We start from the raw sequence: 23,345 nt of genomic DNA on the forward strand, positions 1-23,345 counted from the left end.
CAGACAGCTAGACAGTCTATGGGACAGTCTATGGCAGTTCACTGAAGCTGGGTACTCCAGATCACAGATTTCAGTGCCATGTTTGACTTGCATTGAATCCTGCCATTGTAGGACTGAGAGACTTGTGCACTTCACATAGTCAGAGTTGATGTGTTGCTTTAACACTTGAAGAAATGCAGGGATGAGAAGTAAACCATAATGGAGAGCCAGAGCTTAAATACAAGCAAAAATGTTAAGAAGAAAATTAATGTGCAGAAGACTTAGAAATTACAGGGTGTCACCGCAAATATTTTCAGCACTAAGAGCTTAACAAGTAGTTTGGCCACTTTGTGCTTCTTAACAGTGATTTATTGCCTTTGTGTTAATACATGAGGCTTGTCTCTCTTTTTTTGTCATGATAGGAATTATTAATAAATTATAGAAAATATTTATCTTTACACAGCAGGATATTTTCCCCTGCATAAATAATTCCTTTGGTGTATTCTCAATTTGGTATAAAATATTATCAACAGTCTAAATTATGCATACTGAAAAAGTCACTGAAGATCTCTTCTGCACTCACAAAATAACGCAGCTTCTGCTAGAAATATTACTGTGGATTTGAGGAATAAAGTGTGTATAGGGTCGTTTCCCCATTTTAAAATAATAAAAAATTGGTGAATTGTTTCTCTCTTGTCTGTCTCTCTTTGAGCCACTGCAAGCAATGGCTCATTATAAAACATGGTGGGAAATGATTGCACTTTCATTCTCCTTCCACTTCTTCCATTTATCTTACCAGCATGTCCCTTCTGCTTATCTCCTTAGCACTAATCACGACTTCTTGTTACAGATATATGTAACTGTGGAAACCATGGTTAACACCAACCAGGATACCACTAGAGAATCAGCTGGAATGTTTTGTACTGCTTCCTTTTTTTTGCTAGACTTCTGCAAACCTGCAGAGGTGAATCTGTTCAGAACATAAATATCTTCCAAAGTTCTGATTGCATTGCAGACATATGTTGTTCAAGGAAGATTATGGAAAGCAACTGTAATATATGAACTGGAATCTCAGAAACTTAGTGTGGAGGCATGTCTGTGCACACAGCCAAAAGCAACCACCTGCCACCCCTTCCAGATATATTCCAAGCAGAGAAACCAATGCTCACACTTTCAAATTGCACTCTTTCCTTCTGTGGCCGGGGACTCTGGATGCCTTGTGTTATGTCACCAGTTCCTAATCTACATATGCATCTGAATGATTTATTTTCATTCATCATATGTTAGGAATCATTCAAAGTCTGTTTTAAAAAGTTAGCAGATCTAAATGCAGAGGGACAAAAAAATAGTAATGAAAGGATAGCAATGTAGACTGTAAGGAAGAAATTCCAAGGGACCTCTGCACTGTTACCATTTCAATCACAGACTGGCAAATTAAAGTTGATTTGGAGCTCCCCACCCCATCCAAAAAAATCCCACTAACTTTCTGTGATAAGGCAAAACTAACAGGAAAATGCATTGGAAAGTGTGGAATAGTACTTGGTTTATTTGACATTACAAACCTCCCTGCAAACAAATCAGGCTAAATGCTCTGTAAATAGCTGACATCATCTAAACTCCTCACAAACTTACTGCAAAAAAAAATCAGGATAAACGTTCAATAAAATGGGCATCTGAAGTGACCCGAAATGCTTTCTTCAAATCAATAGCATAAAATACGGTATACTAGTTTGGGGACAAAAAGTGTGCTGAAGCATCTTGCAGATATACACAGCCATAAACACCTGCAGAAATGGTGCAAGAGTCATTATTCTTCCTAACCAAAGATAAATTTTCCACTTCCCAAACAAGTGGGCTAATGTAAAGGTTCTGCAAAGCAACTGGGAAAAGATGCTGCTCTCATTGTTATCTGGTGCCTTTCTGCTTTGTAATCAATAAGAGTTAGCATTTGACTTCCACCCACATGATTCTTCCCCCACAATTAGCTTTTATTTAACTTCTTTGCTTCCCAACACAGGAAACTGATATGAAAGTCACTACAGTCGCTCCAACCATTCTTTAAGCATTTGCCAAGGGATCGATAATGCCTTACGCTGTTACTACCTCAGAATATTTCTTGAGAAATTGCCTTAGAAGCAGGCATTTGAAACACACTGCAAACAGGGAAAAATGGAACATAAAAACATGGCTCATAAGAAAATTGGAAGCAGCCCTCATAGCCTTTCATTTCCTTTCTGCATAAGTAGATTTGCATTTCTCTTAGTTCCAAACTAGATGTTTGCAGTATGCAGATACATATCTTGTTTTTGCCTTATGTCTTGCCTTAAATAATTACTAGTGTTGCACTGAAATCTACCCTATTCATCTGGAGCTTTCTTTCCCTATGATAGAAAGAGATATTCCCCATTCCTGGGGCACTTTAGAATTCTGGTGGGTGCAGGGATTTGACCTTTCTTCATCACTGTGAGGTCGCTGAGGGTGGTTTGTGCATTTTTCTCTTTCCTGTGAATAATTTTTCCAGCAATCTGCAGCCTCCTTGGCTGCTTGCATTTCCTGATCTGAAAAAGCCCCATGACAGGAATCACTTTACAATGTATTTCCTTGAGTTTTAACTGAGAATTTGAGAGTGTTGCAAAGTGCAGACCACTTGGGACATTATTTGTATAATAAAAAGGGAATTTATAAACACCCTTCAGCCACCTCAAAAGCAAGCAGCAACACAGCACCCTATTATTACTTTCAAAAGGCAAAAAATGTTCACTGAAGCCATGTATCAAGGAAAGAGAATTTTAATCTTAGGGCTAGACAACATGCTTGTGCACTGATGTCCTCACATCAGCCTACTACCTACTTTATTTTATGTAAGGTTTGAGGTATCCTTTCCAATTCAACACAGAACAGATTAAAAATGCAGTCTCCTTATATGGGTAGGGAGGGAGGCGGGTGGTGCTGTGGGTTAAACCACAGAGCCTAGGATGTGCTGATCAGAAGGTCGGTGGTTCGAATCCCCACGATGGGGTGAGCTCCTGTTGCTCGGTCCCAGCTTCTGCCAACCTAGCAGTTCAAAAGCACAAAGTGCAAGTAGATGAATAGGTACCGCTCTGGCGGAAAGGTAAACAGCGTTTCCGAGTGCTGCTCTGGTTTGCCGGAAGCGGCTTAGTCATGCTGGCCACATGACCCGGAAGCTGTACGCCGGCTCCCTCGGCCAATAAAGCGAGATGAGTGCCGCAACCCCAGAGTCGGCCACGACTGGACCTAATGGTCAGGGGTCCCTTTACCTTTACCTTTATATGGGTAAGTGGCTATTCAAGGGTGGGTTGTGATAGCATTTGTGAGGAAGCACAAAATGTGTGTAAATGCCTGTTTCTCAAACCCATACTTTCTGGAATATAAACTGCCTTTTTAGACAAAGGACATTTTTTTAAAAATGCAGCTGGAAGAAGATGAGCAAGACTGATAAATCAAACACAGATGTGACCAGTAAAAGCAGGAGGCTTGAAACATTGCCTTCATGTCTTTTGCCTGACACAGAAGGCCTTTTCATGTGTTCTCTTCTCATTTGAAAGGAATGACCATGGCCCCATCCCCTTTGCCATGTTCCCATCGCAGTCCCACAGCCCTCTACTGTTAGGGACTAGACTGCGGAGGAATGGTGGGAGCTGCTGCCCCCTTCTCCTGAACCCTTCCAGTAGTAGTAGTAGTAGTAGTAGTAGTAGTAATAATAATAATAATAATAATAATAATAATAATAATAATAATAATAATTATTTATATCCCGCCCTCCCGATCCACAGCCGGGCTCAGAGCAGCTAACTTCAAATGTATGATACATTAACAGAAAATCAGACAATCAATTAAAATACATCCTCAAATCAGAGCAGGATCAGAATAAAATCCAATCGGATGGCAACCCGCAGATTAGGGTTGGGGACCTTACCCAGGCCCAACTGTTTGTGCTGAACTTCTATGGGCCTGTGAGAAAAATTGGGAGGCCACTTTCATGCAAGTTCTTATGAAAGGGGAGAGGGAGTCAGACTGAACCCCGACCAAAGGCCTGGCAGAACAGCTCCCTCTTGCAGGCCCTGCAGAAAGATGTCAAGTCCCGCAGGGCCCTAGTCTCTTGTGACAGAGCGTTCCACCAGAAAGCGCAACAGCAACAAGTTCAGATTACCTGAAATAGGAGTGATGTAGATTAATGGGGACGGAGGGGGTGAACCTTTACTGGGAGCAACGCCGTTTTTTAGAGAGATATGCATTCCTCTCTCACTGTGATTATTAAAGAACTTATCTGGTAAGAACGTTCCTTTCATTTGATCTGCTTATTTACTGCCACCGGGGGAGGGATCTGTTTCCCCAAAGCCAGACATCCACCCACTGGAAGGGTAAGTTCTCTGCTCCTGTAGGCTGGTTGCACAATTTAAAACCCTTGAAGATCAGGGCAGGGAGACTACATGAACACACTACTGACTTTTACCTTCCAATGTGTGGAGGGCTATGGGGCGGGCAACAGAGATGCAACAGAAACAGCAAGGCTAGCATATGCCTGCACATTGTCCTGTTCATCATGGAAGAGGCATAAGATGTGAAGGGGGTTGTGCATCTCTGCTGAGAGGCTAACCAAACAGAGAGGCAGAAAGAGCACACTGCAGTTTCTCCCACAGCACAGAGCAGTAGTGACTGTCAGGGCACCACTGGCAGTGCTGTTGATGCTGACCTGGCATCCCAATGCCACACACTGTTGCCAAAAGAGAGAGGGGCAGGGCAACAGGGAATCTGCCTGAACAGGGAGTCTGCCTCCATATCTACTTAAACAGTAACAGCACAAAGTTGGAAAGTCAAGTGAGCAACACAGCCCTGCCGTAACTGCCAACACCAGTAGCTACTGCTATTAAGGATACTATTGTTTATTCTATCTATCTATCTATCTATCTATCTATCTATCTATCTATCTTGCTCAGTCCCTGCTCCTGCCAACCTAGCAATTCGAAAGCATGAAGTGCAAGTAGAAAAATAGGTACCGCTCTGGCGGGAAGGTAAACGGCGTTTCCGTGCGCTGCTCTGGTTCGCCAGAAGCGGCTTAGTCATGCTGGCCACATGACCCGGAAGCTGTACGCTGGCTCCCTCGGCCAGTAAAGCAAGATGAGCGCCGCAACCCCAGAGTATTCTGGGACTGGAACTAATGGTCAGGGGTCCCTTTACCTTTTTTTATCTATCTATCATATTGAAGCTGTCTTCCAAATAGCTCATGGCACCATACTGAGACTTATCCTGCTTTGTCTTCAAAACAACCCTCTGAGGTTGTTTGGGATTGAGCTATTGGGACTGGCTCAAGAACACCAAGTAAGCTTCATGGCTGAGTAAGCTTCAATAGCTTACTTGGCCAGAGTGGTGGCAAGCGGATGGCTGCACAGACACATTAGTGGAGCTCATCTGGTGCTCCTACTTGTGTACTTGTCATTGCATTCCCCCACCTGTGCTATTCAGGTAAGCTGTAGAGACACTGGGTATTGAGAAGGAAGCTCTGTGGCTTCACCCCACCTACCACTATTGGCCACATCTAATATACTAATCCCTGTTCTACACAGGCTTTCGAAAGCTCAAACAGGAAAGGCACCTGCTACAACATTCTGGGTAACCATTTCACAGTTTCTTCTATTGCATATGCAATCATGACTATTCCAGCCTTCTTATTTTGAGAATTTTAAAAAATACAGCTTAGAAATCAGTAATTCAAGTTGTAGCAATCTGGGAAAGAGAATACTGGTGTTTGTTTTTTTTTAAAAAAAGCAATTTTATCAGTAATAGTAACTTGTCTAGAACATTGATATTTCATGAACAGGCTTTCAGTGTAATGGCCGTAATTCCTTATATATTTCATTTACAGTCTTTGTAGAAAATGAAAAGGACCATGAAAAGAAATCTATACTTTATCACTGATTAAAATAACAATTTAAAACACTGAAGGGCACCCACATTCTACCACTGGTTTCTATGATGAGTGGTTCATTTTGCATTTTTGTGTGTGTGTGTGCTCTGCCCAAGTCTATTAAGTATCAACTTCATTATGTTAAGGTCAGGCAAAAGTGTGCCACAGAAACCACTAGCTGAAGATTCTGAAATTTGAGCAGATGGGAGTAGGCCTTACTTCTCCTTTAACTAGAGCTGGTGTCAGCAAGGTGTGGATCTGTATGGAGGAGGATAAATGACATCTTGGTCTTAAAAACTGGGCTAAGAAGGGACAGAGAGGCCTGCCTCACACTGTGTTGAATCCTGCGTATTTGACATTAGGGAGGTCCTAGAAACCTAGATCATTATCTGTTGAAGAGTTATTGCTATGTGCTTTCCATCTTATGCTCAGTCTGTACATATGCGTAAATAAAACCATATATCACAAAGACACCATAAGTCTCCAGCGACCTTCATTCCTAGGAAACCAAATAGTTATAAACAGAAACCCCTGAGAACTCCCTCTACTTGGATATTGGATAGTGAAAAACAATATGTTTTCTCCCAGTACCTTGGCAGAACATGCATTTCCCCACAAGGGATAGCACATCTCCTTCCAATGCCTGAAACAGTAACAGAGGAAGAAGTATAACTGGGAGGAAAAAAACAAAACTTTCACTCGTGGTGCTTTGTTAGAACATCTCAAGCAGCCTCCTGGGTAATATGTAGCTTTTCAAAAGATTGTGCATTATATGTGTCGCTGAATTGATAAATGTTTATTAGAACACAAGGTCCCTTTGAAGGTAACTACAAGCCTCACATGAGTGAAAGGCAAAGGTATATCAACATTTTGCAACCTGAAATGTTTATTACACTTGTCGAAATCCAAGATGAGTTACCAAAGAATTACCCTACTTCCATTGTAGCATTGCTGAAGTCATCAAAAATGTTGTGCCATCCTGATACACCAACTGAGATGCTCTGAGAAGCCCCAGATAAATAAAACATCTAAACTAGTTCTTGAGACTTAAAAAAAACAACCCCAAAACCTGCTGCCTCTGTAGAATTCTGTACCAAAATTAATATAAAAAGTTCTGAGAGTGTGTGTTAGTATCCATTTTATTGCTTGCCTTTAAACGAGAACTCATAAAAAGTAGTAGCACAACTGGGCAGTTCTGTCCTATTGGCAATAAATCACAGATTAATATGGCTGGTGCCACTGTTTCATTTTCCAGCTCCTTGTTTTCACTATATGAGGAACTAGCCAGCTTAAAGCCCCCCATCTAATTTGCAGAACTTTACATGACATATGTGTAAGTGGGAGAGGGTTTTTTTGGGGGTGGGGGTGGGCAAGGGAAACACGCTACAAAGAGTGAAATATTCTCACCTGCCTCCAAATGTGTTTTTCAAATGTATTTTCACCTTAATGACATTTTACTGGGTTCCAATAAAGTGGTTTTCTTATAGTTTGTAGTGCTAACTTTAATTATATTCATAATACATCTTTCCTCCAAGAAGCTGAAGGTTCTCCCCTGTGATGGCCTGGGACTTGGGCTCAGACTCGGAACCAGAGGAGTCTCAGTCTGCACTGGATCCTTTGCCTCAGGCATCATCTGAACCAAGTCTGGGGCCTGATCCTGAAGAGTTCCAGTTTGTACAGGTTCTCCTGCAACAAACACCAGCTGGGCCGAGTCAGGGGCTTGAGCCTGCCCTGGCTCCAGATGCGGGGAATACCTCGTTGCCTTCAGCTGGGCCATCACCTACAGCTGCTCCACTACCGGTTGGGTCAAGGGGGGCTGAGGCGGCCCCTGGGTCTAGTAACCGACCGACGTCTCCCGAGCTGCAGAGACTAAAGTCTGAGAGAAGGAGATACCTGAGTACTCGGAGGAGGAGTACTCGCCTTCGGGCAAAACAGGGAGGTGAGTCGCCGGGGGATCAGAACCGTCCATCACCCCAACAAAGATAAAAGGCTGTCGGACCTCGTCCCAGGTTGCGGGAGCAACATTGCTGTATGCCAGATCCTGCCTGAGGTCCTGTACCTGCCCTTGTCTGGTTTCCTGCCTCGTGTCCTGCCTTGGCCCTGTTGGACTGACTCCTAGCAAAACCTTCGGATTCTGAACCGGTCCTGGACCGTGTTTCCCGGGTTACCCCCAGGCCCATCCCATCCCATCCCCACTGCCTCATTTTACCCTCACAACTGGATGAGAGTTGGTGATTGGTCCAAAGGAACCAAGTAAGCTTGGTGGGTGTGTAGGATTTTGAACCTGCGTCTTCCTAGGCCTAGTCTGACACTTGATAGACATAGAGAGATAAGCGTGTGGATTTTTGCATGAGTGGCTTCCATGTTAGTTATTAGGCCTGAAGCCATGGGAAATAAAAGATGGCAGAGTGCTTGAAGTCTTCAGCAGAGTGGAAGAATACCAAAAGCCATTATGAGAGCAAGGCAGTATGAACCACACTTATCAGGATGTGGCCCAAGGCCACCAAAACAAGCCAGGAAAACTGACTGAGATAAGGGCAACTGGTTAGCCCAAAATCTGCTGACGCACTGTCAGTCATGTTCACAGTCTCTGGTGATATAGTGCCAGACACATTTTCCATATGTTTTCGGACTCACAATAACCTATAAAACCAACCCGGAGGAAACTTGAGAGTTGGAGAATACAGCAGACCCCACTGAAGCAGTGAAGTTCTCCCACCAGGCCTCTGGCTTCTACCCTCGCCATGTCTAGTCTGGCTAACTGGATTGTGTGTGTGTGTGTGTGTGTGTGTGTGTGTGTGCGTGCGTGTGAGTTTTCATTAGGATGCTTTACCATAGACTGCTATTATGGGGACAAAAACTGTTTTCCTACCTGAAATGATCAATGTCTTTCTTGACTCTCACCTTCTAAGATCCCTGAGACCCCAAATTAACCAGAAGTCCTTTTGTGACACAACACTGTCGAAAGCAAAAGTTGTTGTGTTCTTAGGGTCATTTTGGATGACTTGTTTCAAAATATGAAGACAGTAAGAAGATATGTCAAACCTTATTTAACCTTAAGTGTGAAGAGGCTGAGAAGGAAATGGGTGAACTATTTTTTTTATTTAATACAACTGTGCTCTGGGGGTTATAGCACACAGTTTCCAGAACTATCAATGAAACAGATACGGATGTCTGCAGAAGCAATTCCAACAGTATTTATGGAATGAACACTACAGTCAATAGAATAGTTAGTTATACAGCAGAAACTAAAATAATCAGATGTGTTTGTTTTCCTAGTAGTTTCTTTAAAAACTAGTCCACCTCACTCCTGTAAATAATCCCAATACACAGATTTATTTTATTTGAAAAATAATAATCAAAGCTCTTCAGGCAAGCTGACTATTGCTGTAAGCAACGCTTGCCATAGCTGAATGATTGAAGCACTACTCTTTAGCCAAAGGCTATCATAAATATATTAAAATAAAAGTCCATATAGATTGGCAATTATGCCAAATAACTGAGCGTCCTAAAAAGGATTCCAGTGCCAGAATATACTGGAGATCATCGCCCGTGTAAACAACAAAATTAATTGAAACACAGCTGTGTTCAATTTTTAAGGATATTAGCAAACAGTATTCTTTTACAAATTGATCTAAACACTATAATTGTTGTTGTTGCTACTGTTGTTATTGTTGTTGCTATTATTATTATTATTATTATTATTATTATTATTATTATTAAAGTTGATTCCAGATTCTGGTTTTGTTAAATGCATCCTTAGTTTGGAGCCACAGGCTCTAATCCAGAAGTTCTCCCTTCTTTCTTTTGAAACCAGAGAGGCAAAATATTAACTTGTTATTAACTTCAGAGAAACAGGAAATACAGAATACAGAAAACTGAGCAACACAATACTGATCATTTTGAGCTGCTATCCTATACAAAGGAGCCTACTTCTGAGTAGACATTACAGAATGGCACTGTAACTTTCTTCAGAATTAGGCATATTTGGCTTATAGATTTATTTATTTGGCGTATACTACCTGTCCCCAATTTATTTGGTCACTCATGAAAAGCCTATAATATATTTTAATGAACTTTTGCAAGACAATAAGGTGTGAGTTGGTTGACCAGATATTGAATTTTCTTCATCCCATGATGGAAGAATTAGCCTGCTCAAGGCAGAAATCCTATACACACTTACTAAGGAAAAAAACAAGCATGGAACTGGGCACAGTAAAATGCTTCACCTCAAGGAAAATCAAGCCAATGCCTCTGATAACTTTATTGTATCTTTAATGCAATATTGGTGTCCTGTTTCCCAGGCAGCCTGCATTGGTGAATACACTTTTCCCACTTAGAATAGGAAGCCAGCACCTAATAGGTGCTGATAAATTGACAAAGATTTGCCCGGCATCTCTACAGCCATGAAATAAATCAGGTGACTAATCAAGTAAACCTACTGGCAATACATAAGTAGTAGCAGGTCAATGGGGCACAGGCCGCTGAGTTCATGCAAGGTAAGAAAGGATTGGGGTGAACTGGGATCGCAAGCCAGATGTAATGGGGTGTAGGAATGCAAGTGTTTTCAGGTAGAAAACTGGCCCCACCATTACTTGATATGCCTAAAGCTCAGCACGATGAAATAACAGAAGCTGTTATATAATCATGTTTAAAATATCATTTATGAAAACAGATTTAGAACGAACAATGTTTATTGACTACCATATATTGAGCAAATGGTAAAAACCCACAGATGTATGTTTGATTGCAGAATTGTTCATTAGGATCTGAGACTGTCACAAAAATGGCAAAAGTAACTTATTATGTAAGAACCACACACAGAAGCAAACAGATTCATGTTTCTGCTGTAAATGTATTTTGCTTGTGATTTTTCGCAGTAGCACATTTCAATACGATATCTGCCCCCCCCCTCTCTCCCCTGTGTTGTACAGTATCACCTCCCCACCTTCCCTGTATTGTAAATGCTCTTTTCGGCAGATCGAATCCCCGTGACAGGGTGAGCTCCCATTGTTTGGTCCCAGCTCCTGCCCACCTAGCAGTTCGAAAGCACATCAAAGTGCAAGTAGATAAATAGGTATCGCTCCGGCGGAAAGGTAAACAGTGTTTCTGTGCGCTGCTCTGGTTTGCCAGAAGCGGCTTAGTCATGCTGGCCACATGACCCGAAAGCTGTCTGCGGACAAAAACTGGCTCCCTTGGCCTGAAAGTGAGATGAGCACGCAACCCCAGAGTCGTTCAGGACTGGACCTAACAGTCAGGGGGTACATTTACCTTTACCTTTTATGGAATATTCTATGCAAAAGGGAGAAAAGTGAAATTGTGCTTCCGTAAAATTACAAGAAAATTAAAATAATAATAATTTCGGACAGCCAAACCAGGGTATCCTCTTATGATCCACTTGTGCCATAAATAAACTATTATTTAAACATGAGAGGCAGACTTTTTGGAAAGAAGAAGGATGAATGAAGTTGAATTTAAAAATGCCTTTGTATCAACCTTATTTGTACATTCAAATCTATTTCTATGCCCAAGGCCAAATATGTCACCTCTGGAACATGCCAAGCAGAACTAGTTAGTGAGTGATGGAAGACTACCCCTGAAGCAAAATCCATGATATCTCCCTTTCTCCTTGAAGATTTACTACCATGGTGATCTATGAATGGAACAGAGGTGCATATTTAAGACTGACCTTATTTTAAATTTGTTATACAGCACCCTGGTCTCTATGAGCACTGCGAGATTGCAGGAGTGCAGGCGCACTTTACCCAAGGTCTGTGTTTCCCTTTGAACAATGAGGCACAGTGGAGATGGTGGTGACTTTATGATATACGGCTTATTTACACATATATACAACCTTGAGCCTAGATGGAGGGAGTTCAGAGCCTTCACATCCTAAGGGGCCTCTGCTCCTTCCATTGCTACAGTATCAGATTCAAAGAGACCGATTGTGCCCAATCCTCTCTGTTGCATAAAACCAACTGCATTCTCCTCTGCCCCTGCTCACTTGTCGCTGCTGACACAAATGATTTCCTGGGCTTACATCATCCAAAACGGAAATCCTACAAGCTTTTGTCTCTGCTCGCTAACACACAGCTGGAGGGGAAACACCCTCCCCTCCACTTGCTGTCTGGCACTGAATGTCCTGATGGCTCCTCTTTTGCTAGGTTATCACTCATTTTTGTCCCCCTAATACTCAGGCTAGCTATCACCAGGCTTGGCTTGTTAACATAAGCTTAACCCAGGGGTTCAGTGTTTTGCTCCATTTAACTCCCCAAACCTTGATGAAGTCTAACTTTTGTTGGACCCAATTTAAGGTGTCTCGCCCCCACAAACTCCTAATATCCTAGTGATCAACAACATTGTTTGCTACTTTGAGACCATGAGGAGTGCAAAGAGACATGATTTCTTGCTCCATTCCCCATCTCCAACAGCAACAAACGCCATCCTTTCACCCATCACAATAACTCTGCAACCCCGCAGAGATTCGTTTAACATACACGTGTATACTATGCCTGTACGTAATATATAAATAATATAAAGTTGGCTAATCCTTCTGGTCACAACTTTTAGGTCTTTACATTATTATCAAAATTGAACTTACCTTATTTGGATTGATTGCTGTGATAACCCAGACACACTGAGCGTTACTGTCATACTGAAATGGAAAGTTGGGGGACGTGAAGCTGCCACCAGGACCCTGAAGATTAGATCCACAAGTCTTGACTGTAAAAGAAGAAATGAACATTACAGTTCCCAAATAACATCACATTATGTTCTAATTGCAGCTAATTGCAGCTAAGGAGGGAGAAAGGTTGTTTTCTGCTGCTCCAGAGAAGCGGACACGGAGCAATGGTTCCAAACTACAAGAAAGAAGATTCCACCTAAACATTAGGAAGAACTTCCTGACAGTAAGAGCTGTTCGACAGTGGAATTTGCTGCCAAGGAGTGTGGTGGAGTCTCCTTCTTTGGAGGTCTTTAAGCAGAGGCTTGACAACCATATGTCAGGAGTGCTCTGATGGTGTTTCCTGCTTGGCAGGGGGTTGGACTCGATGGCCCTTGTGGTCTCTTCCAACTCTATGATTCTATGATTCTATGATTCTAATAGTCACTCCCAGTGTCTCCAAGGAAGTCCTCCATATGCTTTAGAGTGGTTTAGTGAATTCCAAAATGAAGGAGGAAGAGATTCAGATACCAGATTTGAAAACGCATCCCTTGGCTTCATTTAGGTGATGGACTGATCCCACGTACCCCTTTAGAAGTCCCCAAGTCCCAATACATGCCAAGGATGGAACTCTTTCTATTTTTAAAGTTGCTGCTAGACCAGGTTAGCCAGCATGCTGCCCTCTCAAATGTTGTTGAACTACAAATCCCATCATCCCTATCATCGGCTGGTTCCGATGGGAACTGAAGTCTAACACCTGAAGGGCACCATGTTGCCAACCTCTGTTCTGGACTAATACAAAACTGGAATGGAAAATGAAGGAAAGAATGAATACTTCACAAACTAACAGCTGTGCCGCCTTTTCCTGCTCCCCACCCCCTTTCTTCTGGCTATTAAAAGGTAGGAAGTCATCTACCAGAGGAGAAGGAAGTCTAATGGGAACAATAGATCTTGCATGTTCTTTACTTCTCTGCTTCAATGATGCATGCAATAAACACCTTTGGCCTAATCAGTTTGTTTGAACAGTAATATTATTGTGATTTAGACAAAAAATACTTCTGAACAGATTCTGAACCACATTTCCATTTCTTCATATACAAATGAAAGAGCAAATGTTTCTTTTTAAAGATCTGCCTTTCCCCCATATTTATGTCTGACAGCTGCTGCTATTTATAAAGGATTTTAAGATATTATATGACTTAAACTAATATATTCAGAAGGCATGTCCCACAGTCACTTTTGCCATTGCCATCTGTTAAACTATGTAAAAACTGCAGTTTTCTAATAAAGAAAAAAATACATCTTATAAATCCGGAGATTAGATTCCAAAAATATAGTAATGAAATTTGTGTTAGGGTAAACAGCTCAAGATTTACGTATAAGCCTTTGCATAAATTATTCTAATGCTGCTGCATTATTAAATGTAAAGTAAATGTGTGGTTCTATTTAAAAAATGTGAGGTGAGAACAGGGAACTCAAGATAGCAAAGTGTGCAGCAAGTCCCTATCCTTGCTTCTCTGCTTAGCTACTGAGGTGAAATGAGATTCAGACAAACATGAGAATAATGACTGATTAACAGTGATTGCTTTTAGGGAAGCAAAGAACCGTTCTACAATAAGCTTATCCTGTGCAATGAACATCAGTGACTGCATACCCAAACTGCGTAATTTCATGAAAGAAGTCCGTTTTTATTGCATCAATTCGAGAAACAAACAGAGAAGAGTGGAATTGTTGTCAAAGACTCATTTGCCTGCTTTGCACAGCACAGTAAGTTGAACTATAGCTTATCAGGACCACACAAATGTGCAACTTCCAGAGTGGAGCTTGCAGTCGCTTTGCTACTCCCCAGACCTTTTTGATCCTGCACCATGCTGAGCTAAGCCAAGCTTTGGCTCTGGCAGCATAACACCCAACCCCTTAGTTAAGCTCCCTTCTCACTAACCACAAGCTACAGTCAGCAATATATGCATAAATTTCTAGCTAACTTTTGAAGTCCTTCTGATCTATTTTGCACCATAGAATTACCTGCTTTTTAACAATCTCCTTTCTGCAGGGTCAATAATTTATTGTGATGCACGCAATATGTCCTTTTATCTTACACTCCCCCCCACCCCACTTAAAAAATGAATAGTATTACCTCAGTGAGGAAACACACTTCTCATATTCAGATCCAGGTCTTTGGTGAGCTTTAAACTTAACAGATTATATATTAATGTTTAATCAATGTATGGACCCTTTTCTGCTGCACAAAAATTATTTGTCAACATAAAAAGGGCCTTTGAGAACTCAGGCAAAAGGCTTTTGGGTAAGCTGATCAGGATAGCTGAGTCAAGAGTTTAAGCAGATAGTCAAACAAGCTGAGCTGGAGATCAAGCTAGCGGTTAAAAAGCTCAACATCAATGGACATAATACAATAATTCTACTCAAAGCAGGGAAACTCAGTTGATTGGCGGCTAGCAGGAGAAAGGAGAAAGTGAAAGGAAAAACAACGTTGCCAGCACTTTGGGCTGGAAAGTAACATTTAAGAAGTGTCTTGCTGCCCAATAATACCATGTCTACAGTATGAGCACATCTTACATGGAGGTTACATAGCACGTGAAGGCAAAATCGTGTACAGTCAGAGCAACCCTTTAAAAACCATAAAAACCATAGCACAACACTTACCAGTGAATGGCAACTGCATTGCTTAGTCTTCCTCTTCTGAGATGGATGTTGTTCCAGGGGGACAAGTGTGGGTGACTGACAGCCTGCTTCAAATGAAGTGCTTGGCTGTGGTTCAGCTTCAGAGGTTGATTGTGTTGGCTGGTGATATTTTTGTGTGAGAAGCACGGTAACTGCTGCTGTTGTCTCTTGGGCTAATCAAACATTTCTTGGTACAGTCTCACAGTGTCTGTAATCCTTCGTGCAATTTTGAGGCTTCATTCCATGGAGGGATCAAACTCAGCAATCAAATCACCGACATGCTTTATCGCTTGGAAGAGTTGAGCAAATTTATGCAGGTTCCAACTTGCTGTCGCCATCACCTCTTTGTCAGTTTTATCTTCTGCCAGCGGCAGACTTGGGGCTTTAAAATTTCAGCGGCACCCTGTACAATGCCTAAATTTGGTGTCCCCCACCTCTCACTTTCCGTTGTTTGTCACTGTTCCAGCACTCCCTGTATCACCCGCTTGGCTCAGAGCCCAGTGCAGAAATGCCCCCTAAATCCACCTCTGCTTCTGTACAAAATCATACTAGTTCTTCCAGCTTTGGTCTATATTGTTCACTTTGTTTTCAGTGCCTGGAAAACCCTTAAAATCTCTCACGCATTCCTTCCAAAAGTTTTGCCAGCATGCATCACTGTTTCAGGCTCAATTGCCTCCATTGCCTACTTGAGGTAAGTGATGCAACTGGCAATGTTGAAGTACTTCCAGCATTCCATGAGATTAAGATTGGAATCAGCATCCATAGCATTCAGTATCCATGAGAAAGTGAGCTTCCTGTAAATCACCTTGCAGCAGTGAATCACACCGTGGTCCAGAGGTTGGATGAGGGAGGTCATATGGTGGGGAGAAGACTTCAACTTCAACATTGTTATGTGCAAAGAGGAGAGCCTCAAAGTGGCCAGGAGCATTGTCCACAATGAGAAGCAGTTCTTGTCGGGGACCGTGCTGAGGAGGGCTGCACAGATGAGGAATGGTGGGAGCCTTCCCCCTCCCCCTGCTCCTGATCAGGATCCTTAATCTTCCCAGGAGCAGTGACACAGTATAGATTTGGAGCAGTGGTTTGCAGAGGGACATAGTTCAGAAGACAAAAGTTGGGAAGAACTGGGTGGTGAACAGATAGGAGGAGAAGAACCAGGAGAGAGAGAGAGTTATCAGACTCCGGTTTGCTGGAAAGCATCCAGCCGATCAGTCGAAGGTCAATGAGATTAGATAAGGTAGCTGCACAGAAGGCACAGTGGCTGCGAGATCAGGTTGCAAGACGAGGAAGTGACTCGGGTGACTTGGGGGGAAGTGGGTGTAAACCTTAATTGGGAGCACCTTTACTCTGAGAATGGACTCTTTGTTCTTTCACTGTGATCATTAAAATTTCTTTAAATGGTAAGAGACTATTTTTGTTCCCTCCCTTTATCCATGGGCCAAAGGGAAGGAAGCCACTTCCCCGAAGTCTGACAGTCCTCATGTTGAAGTCCTCATGTTTCTCTTCAATGTAGCACTTCACCTCTGGAACGAAGCACTTGTGGAACTAATCCAGAAATGTTGCTGTAGTCACCCAAGCCTTTTCATTGGACTGCCAGAAAACAGGAATGAGATTCTTGTTCTTGCCTTTTAAGATGTGGGTGTTTTCAAATGTATACAGCAAGCCTGGCCACAGAACAACATAGTCACATGGTGTTTAGCTGCTTTGAAGCCAGAGGCTTGTTTTTCCGTTTTGGAGCTATAAATACGGTCAGGCATTTTCTTCCTGAAGAGCCCCATATTGTCAGCATTAAAAACTTGCCGTGGAAGATATCCCTTGTCATCTAACAACTTCTTTAACTGCTCCACATAGGCTTTTGACACCTCTTAGTCTGCAACTGTAGATTGCCCAGTTACAGTATGTGCACATTTCTGAGGCTGAAGCAATTCCTAGAATTGTTAAACCAACCAGGACTGGCTTTGAATTGCTTCACAGACTGCCCACCCTCGATGGAAGGTTTAGATTGTGAATAGAGTGTGAGAGCCTTTTGTCACAACGTGACACCCTCAATAGACACATGTTTGCAGTTCACATCTTCCAGCCATAAGTTTAATGCTTTCTCAGTCTTGACCAAAGCCTGGCTACACACCTGGTTCATCACATTCACAGTTTCTGGAGCACTTGCTGCCTTAGCCACATAGATTTCTTTCTCTTGAATCTTCATGACAACTGCTGTACATCTTTGTGTGTCACACTGCATACAAGACATGCCATCCCTCAAGTAGTCCAGCACAGCCACTTTTTCTTCCAGTGTTGGAACCCATCTTTGCTTCTTAGGTTGTCCACCAGTTGAACAAGCTGCCTTGCATTTTAGGGCCATGCTTTGCAATCTCCATGTGTACTTCTATTGCTCTCCCTAGCTTGCTCCTTTGAGAACTTTTCTAGGCCACTCACATAATCTCTGTGCTCTTTCATTTGCTCTTGCGAGGGCACCTGCACACTATGCTGGTGCCTCTGATCACTCTCGTAAGGTGAAGGAAATGGTGCATGTGATTATTGACTTTTCCTGCTTTCCTGCCCCCGGACAGTTTTCCCCACACTCTCTGCCCACCTTTCACAATTTTTTTTGGACAAGCACATAAAACTATAATTATGTAAGTAAAATCTGTGTAAGTTGTGATCCTATTCTCAGAAGCAGGCCTTTTCAGAGGCAGTGCCAAAACTTTGGAATGCTTTTCTCACTGAGGCATCGCTCCCCTCGGCATTGTACCATTTTAGGAGGAACAAAAAGACGTACCTCTTCCACAAGACTTTGGGAAGTGAAGATGTACTATTTGTTGATTATGAAGTAAAGACCATTAAGTCTATTAAGTGTATGGTTCCCCTTATCTTTGTTCTTTTAAATTATGCTGTTTATTTTGTGTTATTTTTTATTGGTTTTAGAAATATGTATCAGTTTGTTTTAATATATTGCATGTGACCATATAGAAGTGTCTGGAAAAATAAATAAACAAGTCCTACTGAATTCGATGGGATTTACACCAAAGTAATTGGGCACAGAATCACATAAGCTGTAATGGGAATACAAAAAGCCCCAAGCTATATAGGACAAGGTCATGTTGTAGCTTCTTCCCAAACCAGTATTGACCCAGGGAACTAAGGAAGACACAGGGCTGGAGAGGGACTGCAGTTTGGGTTCTTCCCCTGCGTAGCCTGTTGCTAAAGAGCTACCTAAAATGGCTCCTTTTTCACAACAGTAACAAGAGAAGGGGCCACTGGAGAACGTGATGGGATATGGATCCGTTCCTGATCCATTCAGGACTATATAGATGAAACTCTGTGGAGGTCACTGATAAGCAACAAATCCAGAATCATTACCAAATCAATGTACACAGACATTTTACAACTGTTTTTTTGTTTTTCTGTGCTAATCTCAATCAAACGTGTAGCAGCAGTAACCATTCTTTAGCAACAGTTGCTTCACAGCAAATGTAAATCATGGAGGATTTGAGGTGTGAAAAAGCAATATCCCATTGTCCTCCCAGCTCTCTGCAGTTTCATCAATTATCCATTTAGCAGTATCATTACAAAGAGGAATAAGTTTTCTCAGGTTTTACCCCATTAGCCTGCAACATTGCATGTTATTTAAACTATTACAATGTCGACCACTTTCCAAAGTTCTTTTGACTGCAGTCTAACGTGGCTCCCTGACTTAGAACTTTCAGAGTGTAACAATTGGAAAGCTTCAAGGGCACCAGCCTCATCCATGTTTTAATTCTTGAGGACAGTCATTTTTGTTGGATGAGTTTAAATAAAATTCTCTTCCTATGCTTGAAGAGTTCAATTTCGCTGCCAGTAGCATCATTATGTTTAGCTTGCTAATGGCACTGCAGTTTTGTTGGTTTTGCATTAATATTTTTTTTTTCAAGTACATCACAGGCTCTGTGCTTTCGATATTCTTTTTTCATCATTGCTCTGGACTGAAATGAACTCTAATGATAAATAATGGGCAAACTCTGGCTCTTTGTTGCAAAAACTTTGCGCATTCTATCCTTCCGCTTTATGCTTGGGAAACATTAACACTACTTTACCCTATATTATTTATTTTAAGATGCATTTTACATAGAGCTCCTTTCCTCCAAAAGTGTTGGGGCAAATGTTCTTCTGCATTTCTAACCCTACATACCAAAGCCTTATTCACTGTTTCGTTTCCATGGGTGATTACAATTGGTTATACCACCTACTCTCATAATATTTTCTCATTAATTAGATTCAACAGAATACAGCTATTTTAAAATCAAAGGTTTGTTACAATAATATTTCCCAACATCTGTAACGTAATTCTGAAAACTATGGGGTTTTTTTATGTGCTCCCAGAAGCAAAATAAAGTTCTTTCAGAAAGATAATTCTGTGCATTTTAGAATCTATGTTTAATCTAACTCTCCTCCCCATAACCGAATTATCCCAAATTTTAACAGCCAGTTTTAGACATCTGGCACCTTAGGATCTTTCCAGAGATCCTAGAAAGGATATAATTTTTGCATCTACCAGTAAGGAATTAACCATAAGAACTAAGAAGAGCTCTGCATCCAGTATCCTGTTCTCTCAACTGCCAACCACATGCTCAAGGCAAACCCACAAGTAGGGCATGAACTCAGCAGTAATCTCGCCACTTGCGATTTCCAGCACCTGTTATTTAAAGGCATGTTGCCTCCGACAGTGGGGGGAAAACATAGCAATTGTGGCTACTAACAATGAATAGCCTTATCCACCTTGAATTCGCCCAATGCCCTTTTAAACCTATCCAAGTCGAGGGCCATTGATTTACTATGCCCTATGTAAAGGTAACTCACAATTTGTGCACATTTAACTTGTGCACATTCAGGCTTCATGCGCTTGGCAAAAGAATTTTTAAAACTTAAAAAGGGCGCAGAAAGGGGGCAGGTGTCCAGGAAAAAAAGACTTGGGCAATCCAACCCACCATTGAGCCCAATGTGTTTTGATTATCCACATTTTGGGCTTTAGGTGCTATCCCCAAAATGTAATCCCGGTGTAAGTTGAGAGTCGTCTGTACTTACTTTTGCTTCTCCTGAATCTTTCAACTAATCCTGGCTCAGACACTTCTACCATTTGTACAAAAACACCTGTACATGGTGTCTGTTTGTAAATGACTTTCAAACATGTGTTTTACCCTAGAATGCTTTGGCCTCTTTGAAATGCTATTCTGTGCCCTTGCAATTTTAATATCTAGTTCTGTATTCCAATTCGGGTTCAAAGGGAGTCTCATCCTTTTGTGTTGTCTGAGTTTCTCCCGAAACATTCCCCTGTCTGTCTGATGTTATAGAGCCATATACGTTGCTGTAACTGGAATTAATGATTTATGATTAAATCTACTTTGTATTTTATTACCGTATTTAAGTCTTGATGTTACTGTACACCACTAAAAACATCAGTTTAAAGTGCTCATACATAATATTTTGCTATGCTAACAGGCTGTTCTCATGCATGTTTACTTGTAAGTATGTTTCTTTAAAGAGGATGTGTTCTTGAGGAAGTTTACATAGAAATTCAGCCTAGACATAACTATTATAGGTGAAAGTTTTGCTTATACAGTCGTACCTTGGAAGTCAAACGGAATCCATTCTGGAAGTCCGTTCGACTTCCAAAATGTTCGAAAACCAAATTGCGGCTTCTGATTAGCTGCTGGGGATTATTTCTGAGCAGACATCCATAGGACTGCACAAGTAGTTTGTATATCTGAAAAGCAGTGTTAAGTTAAATTTCACTTTTTAAAAAAATTCAGAGATCGAACTGTTTTACTGCATTGTATGAAATTACTGAAGAACTGGAAGGAACAGAAGCCAAGAAGACCTTAAATGTGTCCTTTATGCTCAGTGCAGTTCTCTGAAGAATCAATATTTTTGAACTGATAAAGAAAACTGCACAAATGACCTAGTTCTCTTTGACCCTCTGATTGCCCTTCAGTGTAGTCTCTTTTCAAAATCCAGTCAGCAATATCCAACGAGTTATTAAACAACTTTGCTTATTAGCCCTTTGATTATCTGAAGTGCTAATGAGAATTACTATATTGAAGAGAGTGCAAACTCTAACCCACAATCTATTTCAGTCAATGGAAAAGCACACATTGGTTATAATGGTTCAGACTGTATCCAGACCCAAAATCAGAGTTCAGTTCCTTTCCTGCTGCTGCTACCAGCAGCCTCCTTGTCCCAGAGGAATGGCACCCCACACCTTTTTGTTCCAGTATGTTTTAAATTACTGCTTGCTTGCTATTTCAGCCCTGTAAGACTTTCATAAGAAACCTGTACCATCTACCCTTTCGCACATGGCTGTCCCTGTGCTCACAGTCTTTGTTCTCTTCTCTCCTGCTCCTTGGGAAAGGAAATAAGAACTTATTCCACAATACAGGGTGCTGCATTACTGTGTTGTACGGGCAAATTCATTGCCTTCCAGATCCTGAACTTACAGCTGTCATGCCGAGTCACATAACTGCTTCAAATATAACTAGGGCCCTCTCCAGTAAAGGTAAAGGGACCCCTGACCATAAAGTCCAGTCGTGACCGACTCTGGGGTTGCGGCACTCATCTCGCTTTATTGGCAGAGGGAGCCGGCGTACAGCTTCTGGGTTAAGTGGCCAGCATGACTAAGCTGCTTCTGGCAAACCAGAGCAGCGCACAGAAATGCCATTTACCTTCTCGCTGGAGCGGTACCTATTTATCTACTTGCACTTTGACGTGCTTTCGAACTGCTAGGTTGGCAGGAGCAGGAAGCAAGCAATGGGAGCTCACCCTGTCGCGGGGATTCAAACTGCCGACCTTCTGATCGGCAAGTCCCAGGCTCTGTGGTTTAACCCACAGCGCCACCCGCGTCCCTCTCCAGAGGGCCCTCTCCAGAGTAGTGTTTTATTATGGGTGTGGATTTCTAGAGGTAGACTGAAGAACCCACTTCAACTGGTCCCATGGTACTGGAGTACTGTTTGCCCTGTCCCAGTTCTGTGCAGATATTTTAGAATGAATTCATGCATATTCAAAAACAAACAAACCAACCCCAACAGCAACACCTGCATATAATTTCTTGGCTGAAAAGAACAACAAGGTGATCTTGATGGCTGCCTCTATGTCTTCTCTTTCTTGTTTTATAAACATAACTGCAGCTAGCCAAGTTGCTAGCTAGCCCATAGGGCTTCTCCCAGTATATCTATGGAAAACACAGAAGCAAACACCCCTGGGAGCAACACAGTTTGATGGAGTGCCATCACTCTCAGGGGGAATTGTACTAGAAGAAGCATCTCTGCACCCACGATTACTGTCTACTAGCTAGCCATTTGCAGGCAGAGGTACACTGTTGTTTTTAAAGAAGCAAGCAAGAAAAGCCAGAGGGGCAGCCCGCAGACCATATCGTATAAGATTGGCAAGGTAATTAGGAGATCAGGCAAGGTGCAGATTCTCAAGCAGACACATAATCCAATCTGCACAGTGCAAATGGATGTCTCTGCATCGGAATTCACTTTTCTCATATTTCTCTCCCATCCCTGGTTAAGTTGCATGTGGTAAGAATCCTTCCTTTGACCAGGAACCCTGATTATGCAGGATACTGGATCACTAGGGGAGTTTTAACTGCATTTGACTGAACATGGTTAAAATCTGCCTTCACACCTTTAAATTAAATATGGGAAAGTCAGAAGTGGCATGGGGGAGTCTGCTCTTCATTTTACGCCCACATGCATTCCTTTTATCCCTTTTTGAGTACTTAAGTATTTCATCAAAATAAATGCATTACAGATATGCAACCTCACAATTGTATTATTATCTGCTCTTATTCTACACACACATTTTCTAGCTGTTTATGATGAATGCTCTCATATCATTACATAGGAATCCAGGAGGGTAACATTTCTCCAATGAAAATAGGGACATCCCATTCCATAATGATATTTTTACTATGTATACCCCACACATCTTACTGAGTTGCCCCAGCCAATGTGGGCAGCTTCCAACATAAAAAAACCCATAAAAAATTAAACAACAACAAAACTTCCCTACACAGGATTGCCTTCAGGACTGGATAACTCCATACCTTCCAACATTTCTCCAATGAAA

General features: G+C 41.8%; 1 protein-coding gene across 5 annotated transcripts in view; it reads right to left on the reverse strand.

Annotated features, from left to right (window-relative positions):
• The window catches only part of CSMD3 (CUB and Sushi multiple domains 3), a 584,373-nt gene that overhangs the window by 253,614 nt on the left and 307,414 nt on the right, over nucleotides 1–23,345 (reverse strand). For all 5 annotated transcript variants that reach the window (XM_083621789.1, XM_083621788.1, XM_083621791.1 and 2 more), the window contains one exon: nucleotides 12,507–12,628. In XM_083621789.1, the coding sequence (XP_083477915.1) occupies nucleotides 12,507–12,628 (122 nt within the window). The remainder of the gene's footprint in view (nucleotides 1–12,506; nucleotides 12,629–23,345) is intronic.

Source organism: Podarcis filfolensis (genome assembly GCF_964270895.1).
Source record: "Podarcis filfolensis genome assembly, chromosome: 7".
Lineage (NCBI taxonomy): Eukaryota > Metazoa > Chordata > Lepidosauria > Squamata > Lacertidae > Podarcis > Podarcis filfolensis.